At 46.3% G+C, this 17,012-nt stretch overlaps 1 protein-coding gene across 2 annotated transcripts in view; it reads right to left on the bottom strand.

Annotated features, from left to right (window-relative positions):
- LOC124553883 (speckle-type POZ protein-like) overlaps positions 1 to 17,012 on the bottom strand; it is a 146,578-nt gene that overhangs the window by 85,915 nt on the left and 43,651 nt on the right. For both annotated transcript variants that reach the window (XM_047127886.1, XM_047127887.1), the window contains exon 2: positions 9,071 to 9,247. In XM_047127886.1, coding sequence (XP_046983842.1) covers positions 9,071 to 9,247 — 177 coding nt within the window. The remainder of the gene's footprint in view (positions 1 to 9,070; positions 9,248 to 17,012) is intronic.

Here is a 17,012-nt window from a genome sequence, read left to right as displayed (position 1 = left end):
CGCGCAACCGTTCGTGTACCTCTTCATCAGAACGGGACTTCATTCCTCCCATTGCGTCTTTGAGTGGTCCAAACATATGGAAATCAGTCAGGGCAAGGCCTGGCGAGTATGGTGGATGAGGAAGACACCCAAAGTGCAGGTCTGTGATTGTCGCAACTGTTGTACGGGCAGTGTGGGGCCTTGCATTGTCGTGTTGCAAAAGGACACCTGCTGACAGCAATCCACGCCGCTTTGATTTGATTGCAGGCCGCAGATGATTCTTTAGGAGATCTCTGTACGATGTACTGGTGACAGTGGTCCCTCTAGGCGTGTAATGCTCCAAAATGACGCCTTTTTCGTCCCAAAAGAGAGTCAGAATAACCTTCCCTGCTGATGGTTCTGTTCGAAACTACTTTGGTTTTGGTGATGAGGAATGGCGCCATAGCTTCCTCGCTCTCTTCCTTTCCGGTTAGTGGAAGTGAACCCAGGTTTCGCCCCCAGTAACGATTCTGGCAAGGAAGCCCTCACATTCTCGTTCAAAGCGCCGAAGAAGTTCTTCACGAGCATCAACACCTTGTTCTCTTATTTCAGGAGTCAGCTGCCGTGGCACCCATCTTGCAGACACTTTGTGAAACTGGAGCACATCGTGCACAGTGTGGTCCGCTGACCCATGACTAATCTGTAAACATGCTGAAATGTCATTCAGTGTCACTCGGCGGATTTCCTTCATTGTGGCTTCAACTGCTGTAATGTTCTGTGGAGTCACAACTCGTTGTGCCTGAGCTGGACGAGGAGCATCTTTCACTGAAGTCACACTATTTGCGAACTTCCTACTCCATTCGTAGACTTGCTGCTGTGACAAACATGCATCACCGTACTGAACCTTCATTCGTCGATGAATTTCAACAGGTTTCACACCTTCACTACGCAAAAACCGAACAACAGAACGCTGTTCTTCCCTGGTGCAAGTCGCAAATGGGGCGGCCATCTTTATACTGATACTGCGACGGTATGTGTGCATCTGCACTATGCTGCCACCTACAGGCCATACTGCATACTGTTTGTAGCACGCTCACCAACTTACAGGATAACGGCGCGAAATTTCGATTTGTTATTACAAATTTAAGGTTTTCATTTGACTCATCCTCGTATTACAGAGGACGGCTACCTTGGCAGTGACAGCGACCGACTCAGCTATAAAGGTACGACAGACGACCCGTCCTCACAGCTTTACATCCGCTCATGCCTCCTCTGCTATCTTCCGAACTTCACAGACGTTCTCCTGCAAACCTTGCGAGACTACGACCCGAGGAAGAGTGCATATTATGGACAAACCGTTTACAAGGGGACCGTAAGAACTTCCCCTCACTGATATCATTCGCGTTGACAGTGCGTGTAGGGCACGTTTAAAAATTGAGCGCATACAAATTTTTGCATGTGATGTCCGCCAGTTGTGCAAAACACTGTTTTTCTCAGTACCCAAACATGTTTCTGCACCACTGTGCCGTCATCAGTGGGTTTTCGTTTTTTATTTATTCTGCAATGTGAACATTATGTTAAATGATTATAAAATTATGTGCATTTTTACTTCAAACAGCAGATCATTTCTTTTTGTAAATACCTTTACATTTGGTGAACATGAACTTTCTGGATCACTTTTGTGTTAATTACTACAGGTAGCTTGTCATGTCTCAGCCCAGTCAGTGTTCATTTGTTCACCAGAGAGTTCGGCGCCAAATTTGAATTTTGTTTGCATTTTATCTTCGTGTGTGTGTGTGTGTGTGTGTGTGTGTGTGTGTGTGTGTGTGTGTGTGTGTGTGTGTGTGTGTGTGTGTGTGTGTGTGTGTGAGGGGGGGGGGGGAGGGCGGTGCGTGCGTGTGCGCGCGCGCGTGTGCGCGCGCGCGTGTGCGTGCGTGTGCGCGCGCGCGTGTGCGCGCGCGCGTGTGCGTGCGTGTGCGCGCGCGCGCGTGTGCGTGCGTGTGCGCGCGCGCGCGCGTGTGCGTGCGTGTGCGCGCGCGCGCGCGTGTGCGTGCGTGTGCGCGCGCGCGCGCGTGTGCGTGCGTGTGCGCGCGCGCGCGCGTGTGCGTGCGTGTGCGCGCGCGCGCGCGTGTGCGTGCGTGTGCGCGCGCGCGCGCGTGTGCGTGCGTGTGCGCGCGCGCGTGTGCGTGCGTGTGCGCGCGCGCGTGTGCGTGCGTGTGCGCGCGCGCGTGTGCGTGCGTGTGCGTGTGCGCGCGCGCGTGTGCGTGCGTGTGCGTGCGTGTGCGCGCGCGCGTGTGCGTGCGTGTGCGTGTGCGCGTGTGCGCGCGCGCGTGTGCGCGCGCGCGTGTGCGCGCGTGTGCGCGCGTGTGCGCGCGTGTGCGCGCGTGTGCGTGCGTGTGCGCGCGTGTGCGCGCGTGTGCGCGCGTGTGCGCGCGTGTGCGCGCGTGTGCGCGCGTCTGTGTCTGTGTCTGTGTCTGTGTCTGTGTGTAGACTTTATCTGTTTGTGCTGTTTTTATTTGTGAAGTTCCTTTAATGTGTTAAATAGTGTGTCCTTGCGGAGTGTAGTGTATTCAATTAAGACCTGTTTTCCTTCTGCTATTGCCTTCTGTATGTGGAAGTTTTCCTCAATGGCCAGTTTGCTGTATAGGCTGTGGCCGGGTTTTAGTATTCTTGAATCTCTTCCTATTGTGGTTGGGTAAATACGAAAATAGGCGTGAAAACATCGCGAAAAACTGAGTTACATCCTAGAAGAAAGGTTAACTCCCACCAAAAACTTTCTCATCAACATCGTTCGGTTGCAGATGACAAGGTACCTTTAGTAATTAACACAAAACTGATGCAGAAAGTTCATGTTCACCAAATATAAAGGTATTTACAAAAAGCAATGATCTGTTGTTTGAAGTAAAAATGCACATAATTTTATAATCATTGAACAAAATGTTCACATTGCAGAATAAATAAAAAACGGAAACCCACTGATGATGGCACAGTGGTGCCGAAACATGTTTGGGTACTGAGAAAAACTGTTTTGCATAACTGGCGGACCTCACGTCCAAAAATCTTTAACAGCAAACACAGCCAATACAAGGAGCTGCATATCAAAAGATGGATAATTGAGCGCATGTAAACGGGAAGACGCAACTCTTAACCGTTTTCGAGAACGTCGAGTTATAACATTTTAGGCGTGCTTCCAATCCCAAAGAAAGCAAGTGTTCAGATATGAAAATTACCGAACTATCGGTTTAATGAGTCACAGCTGCAAAATACTAACACGAATTCTTTACAGACGAATGGAAAAAACTGGTAGATGACGAAGCCGACCTCAGGGAAGGGCAGTTTGTATTTCGTGGAAATATTGGAACACGTGAGGCAATACTGACCCTACGACTTATCTTAGAAGATAGCTTAAGGAAAGCCAAACCCACGTTTCTAGCATTTGTAGACTTAGAGAAAGCTTTTGACAATGTTGACTGGAATACTCTCTTTCAAATTCTAAATGTGGCAGGGGTAAAATACAGGGAGCGAAAGGCTATTCACAATTTGTATAGAAAGCAAATGGCAGTAATAAGAGTCGAGGGACATGAAAGGGAAGCAGTGGTTGGAAAGGGAGTGAGACAGGGTTGTAGCCTCTCTCCGATCTTATTCAAAAAAAAAATGTGTGTGAAATCTTATGGGACTTAACTGCTAAGGTCATCAGTCCCTAAGCTTACACACTACTTAACCTAAATTATCCTAAGGACGAACACACACACCCATGCCCGAGGGAGGACTCGAACCTCCGCCGGGACCAGCCGCACAGATCTTATTCAATCAGTAGATTGAGCAACCAGTAAAGGAAACAAAAGAAAAGTTTGGAGTAGGTATCAAAATACATGGAGAAGAAATAAAAACTTTGAGGTTCGCCGATGACATTGTAATTCTGTCAGAGACAGCAAAGGACTTGGAAGAGCAGTTGAACGGAATGGATAGTGTCTTGAAAGCAGGATATAAGATGAACATCAACAAAAGCAAAACGAGGATAATGGAATGTGGTCGAATTAAGTAGGGTGATGTTGACGGTATTAGATTAGGAAATGAGACACTTAAAGTAGTAAAGGAGTTTTGCTGTTTGGGTAGCAAAATAACTGAAGCTGGTCGAGGTAGAGAATATATAAAATGTAGACTGGCAATGGCAAGGAAAGCGTTTCTGAAGAAGAGAAATTTGTTAACATCGAGTATAGATTTAAGTGTCAGGAAGTCGTTTCTGAAAGTATTTGTGCAGAGTGTAGCCATGTATGGAACTGAAACATCGGCGATAAATTAGTTTAGACAAGAAGCTTTGGAAATGTGGTGGTACAGAACAATGCTGAGGATTAGATAGGTAGATGAAGTGACTAAAGAGAAGGTAGTGAATACAACACTGGAGCAGAGGAATTTATGGCACAACTTGAGTAGAAGAAGGGATCGGTTGGTAGGACACGATCTGAGGCATCAAGGGATTGGAGGGCAGCGTGGAGGGTAAAAGTCGTAGAGGGAGACCAAGAGTTGAATACACTAAGCAGATTCAGAAGGATGTAGGTTGCAGTAGTTACTCAGAGATGAAGAAGCTTGCACAGGATAGAGCAGCATGGAGAGCTGCATCAAACCAGTCTCAGGACTGAAGACCACAACAACAACATGTACTTTGTAGGACCGTTAGTATTCACTGATTCCACGGCGGAGATAATAAGAGCTATACAGGGTGAAAAGTATTTAAAACGACAAAGTCTGGGAGGTTGTAGGGGACATCAAAACAAATATTTTCCCCTAATGTCATTTTTTCCTATGAGGAGTATGCTATAGTGGCTGGGCGGAGAGCACGTTAATCTGCCACTCTGAGTACCACTGCAGCACAACCTGTGGAGATGCATGAAATCACGAGGGAGGAGGTAGGCACTGCGTTTTTCCCATATACAGGCGCACTCTCGGGGAAAATCGCTCGCATTCTGAAGAAACACCGGGTCGGAACTGTGTTTTGTCCTCCGAATAAAACTCGTGCACTGGTGGGGAACGCCAAAGATGACCTCGGTTTGAGGAAGGCCGGCGTGTACCAGATTCCGTGTCAATGTGGCAAGTCGTATATTGGTCAGACGATGCGTACCGTCGAGGATCGATGCCGTGAACACCAGAGGCACACTCGACTGATGTATCCGAGCAAGTCGGCGGTCGCTGAACATTGTTTGTCGGAAAATCACGCTATGGAGTATGACCGCACGAGGATTCTGGTACAGACCTCGAGATACTGGGACAGCGTTGTTACAGAGGCCATCGAAATTCGCACCAATGACGACCTCATAAACCGTGACTGTGGCTATAATCTTAGCAAGGCTTGGGAACCAGCGATTGCGTTAATCGAGAGTAAATCCAGCAAACGTATAGTTGTGACGACCACGGCTGACAGAGCCATCACTCCGACGTCATCTCAGACGCCGTCGCAATCTGTTCCACCGCGGGGCGCGGACGGCGGAGGGAGCGCGCCGCGGGCGGAGGGTATTTAAATCGGCCGCCGCCGCGACCGAACCCAGACCGAGAGGACCCCAACAACAGTTAGGAAGTCTTTTCAAAAACATCTCTTTCAGGTCCTGCAGGAACAGCACACAAGTGCTTACCCTGCTCACACACGTGCCTCAGGTAGGCACATGAGTAACGGAGTCGGAGTCGACCGAACCCAGTTCCCTCTGAGCAGCCATAGCGTACGGATCTCCGTGCCGGCACGTTCACAGGAGCTCAGTCCGTCGGTTCACCTGATGATGGCGACCTATGTGATCGCCGAAATATTGTGCCCGTTCGACACTGTAGACCGGCAGTACACCCGTGGATATTTTGATTATCAAATACGCCGGGAGAAACTCTAGAATCACACCGAATGGAAATATTTGTACTTGATTAAGAGGAATAGATTCTCGTAAACCATTGTGCAAATCGTGTAAAAATACCTAACGATGCAGTGTTTCGTTATTTAAATCAGGCATGCTATTCTGCTAAAGATTGGCCACGAGACTATTTAAGATTTTTAGCAACAGGAGAAAATTACTCCAACTTTCAATGTAGTACTCTCCCTCATTGCACCGTTTCACGTATTATTCCAGAAACATGTGAACTAATACGTGAATCACCCACTGAGTAATTTATGAAGGTTAGGTTATTTGAAGTACAAATAAGCACATTCATTTCATGTACGTGTACTTTGAACAAGCTTGACTTATCACACCTCCATCTCCTTCCACATCTGGTATTTCTTTGTAAGATTCCAACCGCTTATTACGGTTTTTTTTATTCAGCATGCTTTGTGGTATGAAGAAGTTAGTATGGTTCATACTTTGCAATGATCACTGTGGCGCTAGCAACGCAACAAATATACTTCGTCATTTTATAGCTTAAATCTACTAACGCAAGCGAGGCGACGTGTAGACAATGGCCTCACTTTTATCAAAGATGTTTCCTAAAAGCTGTCCTACTACACTGTCAAAGGTATGATCAACGGGCCTCTCACACAGACAACACTATGTGACAAAAAGTATCCGGACACTTCACTGAAACTGACTGTTCGTGGCGCCCTCCGTCGGTAATGCTGGAATTCAACGTGGTGTTGGTCCACCCTTAGCCTTGAGGACAGCTGCCACTCTCGCAGCCATACGTTCAATCAGGTGCTGGAAGGTTTCTTGGGGAATGGCAGCCGATTCTTCAGGGAGTGCTGCACTGAGGAGAGGTATCGATGTCGGTCGGTGAGGCGTGGCAATACGTCGGCGTTCCAAAACATCACAAAGGTGTTCTATGGGATTCAGGTAAGGACACTGTGCAGGCCAGTCCATTACAGTAATGTTATTGTCGCGTAACCGCTCCGCCACAGGCTGTGCATTACGAACAGGTGTTCGATCGTGTTGAAAAATGCAGTCGCCATCCCCGAATTGCTCTTCAACAGTGGGAAGCATGAAGGTGCTGAAAACATCAATGTAGGCCTGTGTTGTGATAGTGCCAAGCAAAACAACAACGGGCGCAAGCCCCCTCCGTGAAAAACACAACCACACCATAACACCATCGCCTCTGAATTTTACTGTTGGCACTACACACGCCGGCAAATGACGTTCACCGGGTATTCGCCATACCCACATCCTGCCATCAGATCGCCACATTGTGTGCCGTGATTCCTCACTGAACACGACGTTTTTCCATGATTCAGTCGTCCAATGTTTACAGTCCTTACACCAAGCGAGGCGTCGTTTGACATTTACTGCCGTGATGTGAGGCTTATGAGCAGCCGAGTTCTCACCTCCAGCCTAACTGTCATAGTATTTGCAGACGATCGTGAAGGACTATGGAATTCCTATTTGACGGTCTTCATAGATGTCTGCCTATTACACATTACGACCTTCACCTGTCGACGGTTTGTCAGTCAATAGACAAGGTCGGCCTGTACGATTTTGTACTGTACGTGTCCCTTCACGTTTCCACTTCCCTATCACATCGGAAACAGTGGACCTAGGGATGTTTAGGAGTGTGGAAATCTTGCGTGCAGACGTATGACACAAGTGACACCCTATCACCTGATCACGCTCGAAATTCCCAGTTCTGCTCTCTCACGATATCTAATGACTACTGAGGTCGCTGATATGGAGTACCTGGCAGTAGGTGGCAGCACAATGCACGTAATATGAAAAACGTATGTTTTTCGTGGTCCGGATACTTTTGATCACGTAGTGATATCTGTCTGCAGGCATTGATAAGCCTTTATCATTGGCCATTTGATAACATAGTGTACGTATATCTATCTGCAGGCTTTGCTAACCTCCCCATCGAACCCCCTTCAGATTTAGTTATGTTGACACAGTGGATAGGCCTTGAAAAACTGCACACAGATCAATCGAGAAAACAGGAAGAAGTTGTGTGGAACTACGAAAAAATAAGCAAAATATACAAACTGAGTAGTCCATGCGCAAGATATGCAACATCAAGGACAATTTGAGGCGAGGAGCGCCGTGGTCTCATGGTTAGCGTGAGCAGCTGCAGAGCGAGAGATCCTTGGTTCGAGTCTTCCCTCGAGTGAAAATTTTGCTTCCTTTATTTTCGCGAAGTTACGATCTGTCCGTTCATTCATTCATTGACGTCTCTGTTCACTGTAATAAGTTTAGTGTCTGTGTTTTGCGACCGCACCGCAAAACCGTGCGATTAGTAGACGAAAGGACGTGCCTCTCCAATAGGAACCGAAAACATTTGATCGCAAGGTCATAGGTCAACCGATTCCTCCACAGGAAAACACGTCTGATATATTCTATACGACACTGGTTACGGCATGTGCGTCACATGACAGGAATATGTTGTCGACCCACCTAACTTGCACACCTGGCGAATGGGTAAAAAGATTCTTCTACCTTGCCCGATTTAGGTTTTCTTGTGGATGTGATAATCAGTCCCAAAAAAGTGATGAAAACATAAGAGTTTGTCACATAAACTGCGACAAATGAATGCAACAGTTTCAGTCTCACAATTTTCCCTGTGCTCTGTCAAAACATATGCTTTTTACGTTTTCAAATGTTTCCGTGTGTAGACCGTCAAAACCTGCATATGTCCAAGCAAATCTGAACATGTCCTGGAATGTCGGAGAGCGAAGTTGATTATGTGTGAGTGCCTGACCTTTGATAATTGGCTGATATTAAAAAATTAAACTTTTCACTCGAGAGAAGACGAACCAAGGACCTCTCGTTCCGCAGCTGCTCACGCTAACCACGGGATCACGGCGCTCGTAAGCTCACATCCTCCTTGATCTTGCCTATCTTGCGCATGAACTACTCAGTTTGTATATTTTGCTCATTTTTTTCATAGTTCCACACAACTCCTTCCTGTTTTCTCGATTGATCTGTGTTCAGTTTTTCAAGGCCTATCCACTGTGCCATAACTAAATCTGAGGGGGGTGCGATGGGGAGGTTCGCTTGTAAGCATTTATCGTCGGCCACGAACACTTCATTGGTGACGCCACACATCAGGATGCTTAGGTCTGTATTTATCGTAGGCCACATCATGACGTCATGAACACTGGCCAGTCAGTACACTTTGGACCACACATATTAACACACAACCTAGCAGTCTTGAGCCTTACCGCCTTCTGGAGCTGGAACAGCCGGTTGTTTGTGGCCATTTCGGCTGCCACCGAAGGCCTGGCTCTGACGGATCCACTCCGGGACGTCATCCTGCTCCTCTGGCTGGTACAGCCAGAGAGACAGCAGCGCCACGGCAATGGCAGCAGCAGCAGCCAGCGCCCTCCTGGAGCCGACACCTGCAACAGTGGGGGAACCCAACATTTCCTACATGTCTTCCTTTTCCCTAGCGTTTATCCAGTATAGCAGTGGGTCACTTTTTCAGGATTTGAAATATTATATTACGCGGGTTGTTTGAGAAGTTATCGAATCACTACGAGAGGTCAGCGCTAGCGCAACGAGTCCTCCACGTGATATTCATTGGACTGTTGCTTGTAAACACAGGCTACGTCAGCACTCTCGGAATAGAGCTGTGGCGATGACGTGGCCCTGTTGTTGCTCCCGCTTAGTGATTTGCAAAGATGGAAAAAGTCAAGATTCGAACAGTAATCGATGAGATTTTGGGATTGCAGCCGGATCATGTCGACTTCGTGCCACGATATTTCGGCTGGCAATCGTCCCGCCATCTTCAGCTGAGTGTCCATCACCGGAGACTGCAAGTTCCCGGAGTCAGCTTTATAGCAAAAAATTGGTGCGAAAACGCATGCGCAGTAGCCTCCGTCACAGGAGCGTCCTCTATCAAACCCGCGCCCTCTGGAGCTACTGTTTTATCTGTGGCGCGCCGGCGCATGCGTAAAGATGAAAACTGCAGGGTTATTACAAATGATTGAAGCGATTTCACAGCTCTACAATAACTTTATTATTTGAGATATTTTCACAATGCTTTGCACACATACAAAAACTCAAAAAGTTTTTTTAGGCATTCACAAATGTTCGATATGTGCCCCTTTAGTGATTCGGCAGACATCAAGCCGATAAAATAAGTTCCTCCCACACTCGGCGCAGCGTGTCCCCATCAATGAGTTCGAAAGCATCGTTGATGCGAGCTCGCAGTTCTGGCACGTTTCTTGGTAGAGGAGGTTTAAACACTGAATCTTTCACATAACCCCACAGAAAGAAATCGCATGGGGTTAAGTCGGGAGAGCGTGGAGGCCATGACATGAATTGCTGATCATGATCTCCACCACGACCGATCCATCGGTTTTCCAATCTCCTGTTTAAGAAATGCAGAACATCATGATGGAAGTGCGGTGGAGCACCATCCTGTTGAAAGATGAAGTCGGCACTGTCGGTCTCCAGTTGTGGCATGAGCCAATTTTCCAGCATGTCCAGATACATGTGTCCAGTAACGTTTTTTTCGCAGAAGAGAAAGGGGCCGTAAACTTTAAGCCGTGAGATTGCACAAAACACGTTAACTTTTGGAGAATTGCGAATTTGCTGCACAAATGCGTGAGGACTCTCTACCGCCCAGATTCACACATTGTCTGCTCACTTCACCATTAAGAAAAAATGTTGCTTCATCACTGAAAACAAGTTTTGCACTGAACGCATCCTCTTCCACGAGCTGTTGCAACCGCGCCGAAAATTCAAAGCGTTTGACTTTGTCATCGGGTGTCAGGGCTTGTAGCAATTGTAAACGGTAAGGCTTCTGCTTTAGCCTTTTCTGTAAGATTTTCCAAACCGTCGGCTGTGGTACGTTTAGCTGCCTGCTTGCTTTATTCGTCGACTTCCGCGGGCTACGCGTGAAACTTGCCCGCACGCGTTCAACCGTTTCTTCGCTCACTGCAGGCCGACCCGTTGATTTCCCCTTACAGAGGCATCCAGAAGCTTTAAACTGCGCATACCATCGCCGAATGGAGTTAGCAGTTGGTGGATCTTTGTTGAACTTCGTCCTGAAGTGTCGTTGCACTGTTATGACTGACTGATGTGAGTGCATTTCAAGCACGACATACGCTTTCTCGGCTCCTGTCGCCATTTTGTCTCACTGCACTCTCGAGCGCTCTGGCGGCAGAAACCTGAAGTGCGGCTTCAGCCGAACAAAACTTAATGAGTTTTTCTACGTATCTGTAGTGTGTCGTGACCATATGTCAATGAATGGAGCTACAGTGAATATACGAAATCGCTTCAATCATTTGTAATAGCCCTGTACATGTCCGCCCTTGTCGGAATGCGCGCCCGCGTCGCTAAAAACAGACGTCAGATGTCGCCAGACGTGTCTCCTCTCAGAGAAATCACCGGGTCCCAAGCCTTGTCCAGTTGAAAACCGCCATCACGATTTATAAGATTTTGCGCTGGGCGTATCTCCACAGATTCTTTAATTACTGAATCCCAGAAAGTTTTTGCTGGGGCCAAGATTTTCGTGGCAGACAAGTCCATAGTGTGTCCTATGGTAATACAGTGCTCAGCTATGGTCGACTTAGTGGGCTACGAAAGGCGAGTGTGACGTTCGTGTTCAACGCACCTTCCATGTGCTGTGCGTGTCGTCTGACCGATGTAAGCTTTGCCACACTGGCAAGGCATTTCATAGATCCCGGCCTCCCGCAGACCCAGATCGTCCTTTACTGAACCGAGAACGGCACTAATCTTCGCCGGTGGCCAGAAGATCACTTTAACTTATGTTTCCTTAGGTTCTTGCCTATTTTAGATGAAAGGTTGCCGACGTATGGAAGGAACGCCCTGGACTTGACTATCTCCTTATCTTCTTGATTTTGTAAGTGGTGACGTTTCTTTCTTCTTAGCGCTGTTCTAATCTCTTGTGGAGAGTGACCATTACATCTGAACATCGACTCTAAATGTTCCGGGTCATTTGTAAGGCTGTCTCCATCAGAAACAATATGAGCCAGTGCACCGATGTTCTAAGGACGGTGGTAGTTCGTGCAGGATGATGACAACTCGACGCTTGCAGGTAAAGGTCCGTACGTGTTGGCTTACGGTAGACAGAATGCCCTAATGACCCATCCACACTCTTAGTAACCAAGACGTCCGAAAACGGCAAGCAACCATCCTTCTCTACTTCCGTCGTAAACTGGATGTTCTTGTGGATTCCATTCAGATGTTGCAAGAACCGTGGCAGTTGTCCTTCACCATGGGGCCACACTACAAAGGTGTCATCTACATATCGCCAGAAAACTTTCGGTTTAAGTTCTGCTGAGTCTAGTGCCCTTTCCTCAAAGTCTTACATAAAAAAGTTTGCTACCATAGCCGGGAGAGGACTGCCCATGGCAACACCGCCAGTCTGCTCAAAATATTCCTTGTTAAATAAAAAGTCTTCTTCTGGTTTTGCTATTTGGGGAGCAAAATAACTGATGACGGTCGAAGTAGAGAGGATATAAAATGTAGACTGGCAATGGCAAGGAAAGCATTTCTGAAGAAGAGAAATTTGTTACCATCGAGTATAGATTTAAGTGTCAGGAAGTCGTTTCTTAAAGTATTTGTACGGAGTGTAGCCATGTATGGAAGTGAAACGTGGACGATAAATAGTTTGGACAAGAAGAGAATAGAAGCTTTCGAAATGTGGTGCTACAGAAGAATGCTGAAGATTAGATGGGTAGATCACATAACTAATGAGGAGGTATTGAATAGGATTGGGGAGAAGAGGAGTTTGTGGCACAACTTGACTAGAAGAAGGGATCGGTTGGTAGGACATGTTCTGAGGCATCAAGGGATCACCAATTTAGTATTGGAGGGCAGCATGGAAGGTAAAAATCGTAGAGGGAGACCAAGAGATGAAAACACTAAACAGATTGAGAAGGATGTAGGCTGCAGTAAGTACTGGGATAGAGGATAGAGTAGCATGCAGAGCTGCATCAAACCAGTCTCGGGACTGAAGACCGCAACAACAAACAAATAAAAAGTAGGTTGAGGAAAGGACGTGATGGAAAAGCGCTGTTATGTCGGCCGTGAACTTATTGTTGATGAGCGACAGAGAATCCATAAGAGGAACCTTAGTGAAAAGTGAGATGACATCAAAGCTGATTAGTAAGTCGGTTTCACTGAGTCGAAGTGACTTCAGTCTATTGATAAAGTCAGCCGAGTTGCGAACATGATGCTCGGACTTCCCCACAAAAGGTCTCAGTAGAGAGGCGAGATGTATCGCCAAATCATACGTGGGGGCGTCAAAATCACTGACGATCTGCCGTAACGGAACCTCTTTTTTATGGATCTTCGGATGACCGTATAACCTGGGTAGCACAGAACTGCGAGGTGTTAGTCTTTTGGACACTTCTTGCGGAACAGAAGAAAAATAATTCAGCAGGGCTGAAGTTTTCCTGTCCACTTTCGCTGTGCGGTCTTTGTCAATCTTCCGATACATTGGTTCACTCAGCAAGTTGTAGATCTTTTGATTATAAACCCGACACGGCAACAGCACTGCAGCGTTTCCCTTCTCCGCTGGTATGACCACCGTGTGAGGATCTTCTCGTAGCTTTCGTAGTGCGGCCTCTCCATGGCAGAAGTGTTGCTCTTCTGACGTGGAGCTTTCTTGAGTGCACGACAAGCTTCACGTCTTGTTTCTCCTGCAGCATCACTAGGAAGAGGTCCACCAGCTTCCTCAACAGCACTAATAAAATCAGTCACAGGCAGGGGCCAAGTTCAAGCCTTTCTCAAGCACAGACAGTGTTACCTTGTCTAAAACTTTATCCGTTAAATTGACCACGGAACGCCGGAAAGTATCTTCTTGCGGCAGCGTTGCTGACTTCAAGAATCACAGTGATTAAGTACTTCGTAAGGAAAGATATGAAAGCAAAGGACATTCGTGCCGATTTCCAGAATACACTGGGGGACTCTGCTCCTTCATATTCAACTGCTGCCAAGCGCACAAATGAATTTGAATTTGGTCGGGACAGCTTAGATGATGACCCGCGCAGTGGTCGGCCAAGATGTGTCACTACTCCTGAAATCATTCCGAAAGTGCACAAAATGGTCGAGGACGATCGCCGATTGAAAGTGTGTGAAATTGCTCACGCTTGCCAGATTGCATCTGAAATTGTATATTGCATGTTAACTGAAGAACTAGAAACGAAAAACTTACGTGCAAGATGGGTGCCACGACTCTTGACGCTGGATCAAAAACGTGTGCCGTCGCCATAGCAAAATTACACGCACTGAGGCATGAATTGTTGCCACACCTGCGTCATTCACCTGATATGGCTCCGTCAGACTTCCATCGCTTTCCAAAACGAAAAATTTTTCTTGGCGGACGAAAATTCACTTCAAACGAAGAATTTATAGGAGTTGACAACTATTTTGCACGCCTGGAGGAAACTCATTTCGAGATAGGACCAACGCACTGGAACATCGTTAGACCAAGTGCATTAATGTACAAGGAGACTACATTGAAAAATAAAAAAAGTTTCAGTGATGTAAGTACTTTTTTTCTACTCCGTTCAGAGAACTTTTCAACCACTCTCGTACATGCGCAGGAATAGAGCTTCTACAGTTATACAGTTACACGGAAAATATTGCGGAAATGGAAAGTGCTATTGATGTGAGTTTTTCACAAAATGCATTGGTACTTAGGGATTCGTACTTTTAGCCAATGAACAGACTCCAATAATGCTCAAAGTAAATTTTTCATGCAAACACACTTATTTAAATGAAACAATGCCTATTGACATTGAACTAAACGTAAGATAAATCGGAATATCAGTGGTGTTTGTTGCAAGATTATACTGCGTGTCGTTTACAAGATATCTGGGTGTGATATTATGTAACAGCTCAAGTAGTAGGTCGTGGTGGACGATCTACATCATCATGGATACTCTGCAAATCACATTTAAGTGCCTGGCAGAGGGTTCATCGAACCACCTTCACAATTCTCTATTTTCCAATCTCGTATAGCGCGCGGAAAGAACGAACACCTATATCTTTCCGCACGAGCTCTGATTTCCCTTATTTTATCGTGGTGATCGTTCCGCCCTATGTAGGTCGGTGTCAACAAAATATTTTCGCATTCGGAGGAGAAAGTTGGTGATTGAAATTTCGTGAGAAGATTCTGTCGCACCGAAAAACGCCTTTCTTTTAGCGATTTCCAGCCCAAATCCTGTATCATTTCTGTGACACTCTCCCGTATTTCGCGAAAATACAAAACGTGCTGCCTTTCTTTGAACTTTTTCGGTATACTCCGTCAGTCCCATTTGGTAAGGATCCCACACCGCGCAGCAGTTTTCTAAAAGAGGACCGACAAGCGTAGTGTAGGCAGTCTCCTTAGTAGGTCTGTTACATTTTCTAAGTGTCCTGTCAATAAAACGCAGTCCTTGGTTAGTCTTCCCCACAACATTTTCTATGCGTTCCTTCCAATTTAAGCTGTTCGTAATTGTAATACCTAGGTATTTAGTTGAATTTACGGATTTTAGATTAGACTGATTTATCGTGTAACCGAAGTTTAACGACTTCCTTTTAGCACTCACGTGGATGACCTCACAGTTTTCGTTATTTAGGGTCAACTGCCACTTTTCGCACCATTCAGACATGTTTTCTAAATAGGTTTGCAGTTTGTTTTGATCTTCTGATAACTTTATTAGTCGTTAAACGACAGCGTCATCTGCAAACGACCGAAGACGGCTGCGCACATTGTCTCCAAAATCGTTTACATGGATAAGGAACAGCAAAGCCTATAACACTATCTTGGGGAACACCAGAAATCACTTCTGTTTTACTCGATGACTTTCCGTCAATTACTACGAACTGTGACATCTCTGACAGGAAATCACAAATCCAGTCACATAACTGAGACGATATTCCATAAGCACGCAATTTCACTGCGAGCCACTTGTGTGGTACAGTGTCAAAAACCTTTTGGAAATCCAGAAAGATGGAATCGATCTGAAATTCCTTGTCAATAGCACTCAACATTTCATGTGGATAAAGAGTTAGTTGTGTTTCACAAGGGACTGATGACCTTAGCAGTTAAGTTCCGTAAGAGTTCACACACTTTTTTGTGTTTCAAAGGAACGTTTTTTTCTAAACGCATGTTAACTGTGTGTCAATAGACCGTTTTCTTCGAGGTAATTCATAATGTTCTAACAATATATGTTCCAAAATCCTGCTTCATATCGACGTTAATGATATGGCCCCGTAATTTTGTGGATTACTCCTACTATCTTGAATATTGGTGTGACCTGTGCAACTTTCCAGTCTTTAGGTACGGATCTTTCGTCGAGCGAACGGTTGTATATGATTGTCAAGAATGGAGCCAATGCATCAGCATACTCCGAAAGTAACCTAATTGGTATACAGTCTGGACCAGAATACTTGCTTTTATTAAGTGATTTAAGTTGCTTCACTACTCCGAGGACATTTACTTCTACGTTACTCATGTTGGCAGCTGTTCTCGATTCGAACTCTGGAATATTTACTTCGTCTTCGTTCAGCATTTCGGAAGGGTGTGTTTAGTAACTCTGCTTTGGCAGCACTGTGTTCGATAGTATCTCCATTGCTATAGCGCAGAGACGGTATTGTTTCTTGCCGCTAACATACGTCACATACGACCAGATTCTCTTTGGGTTTTCTGCCTGGTTTCGAGACAGTTTTGCTGTGGAAAAAGTCGACACTGTCATGGCGTATGGCGAGTGGCGAGTGCAGGACGAATGCAGTTCGTTTGGGTCAAGTGTACATGGCAATATACCCCTATAGACGACCACCATCTCGGGAATCAGTTATCAGTTACGTAACAATGGTAGTATGACACCTGGACATAATAACAGAAGGGAACTAGTGACGACAGAAAAAGGGGAAATTAATGTTCACGCTGCTGTTGCAGTTCATGCTCACGATAGTTCTCACAAGGAAGTGGCGCGAGTCAGGCAAGTCTTCTACGCAATCTCCGTCGACATACATCCTCAGCTCGTGGTCTACTTGCTAGCGTTGCTGCCTCTGGGTCCCGGGGTACAGCTTTCGATTCCTGGCCAGGTTGGGGATTTTCTCTGCCCAGGGACTGGGTGTTTGTGGTGTCATTATTTGATCATCATCATTCCTGACATTGTCTAATGACTGTGCAATTGAGCG

The sequence above is a fragment of the Schistocerca americana genome, chromosome 11 (assembly GCF_021461395.2).
Source record: "Schistocerca americana isolate TAMUIC-IGC-003095 chromosome 11, iqSchAmer2.1, whole genome shotgun sequence".
NCBI classification, from domain to species: Eukaryota; Metazoa; Arthropoda; class Insecta; order Orthoptera; family Acrididae; genus Schistocerca; species Schistocerca americana.
Note: the sequence above shows the minus strand (reverse complement) of the source record. Positions and strands in the feature narration are given on the sequence as shown.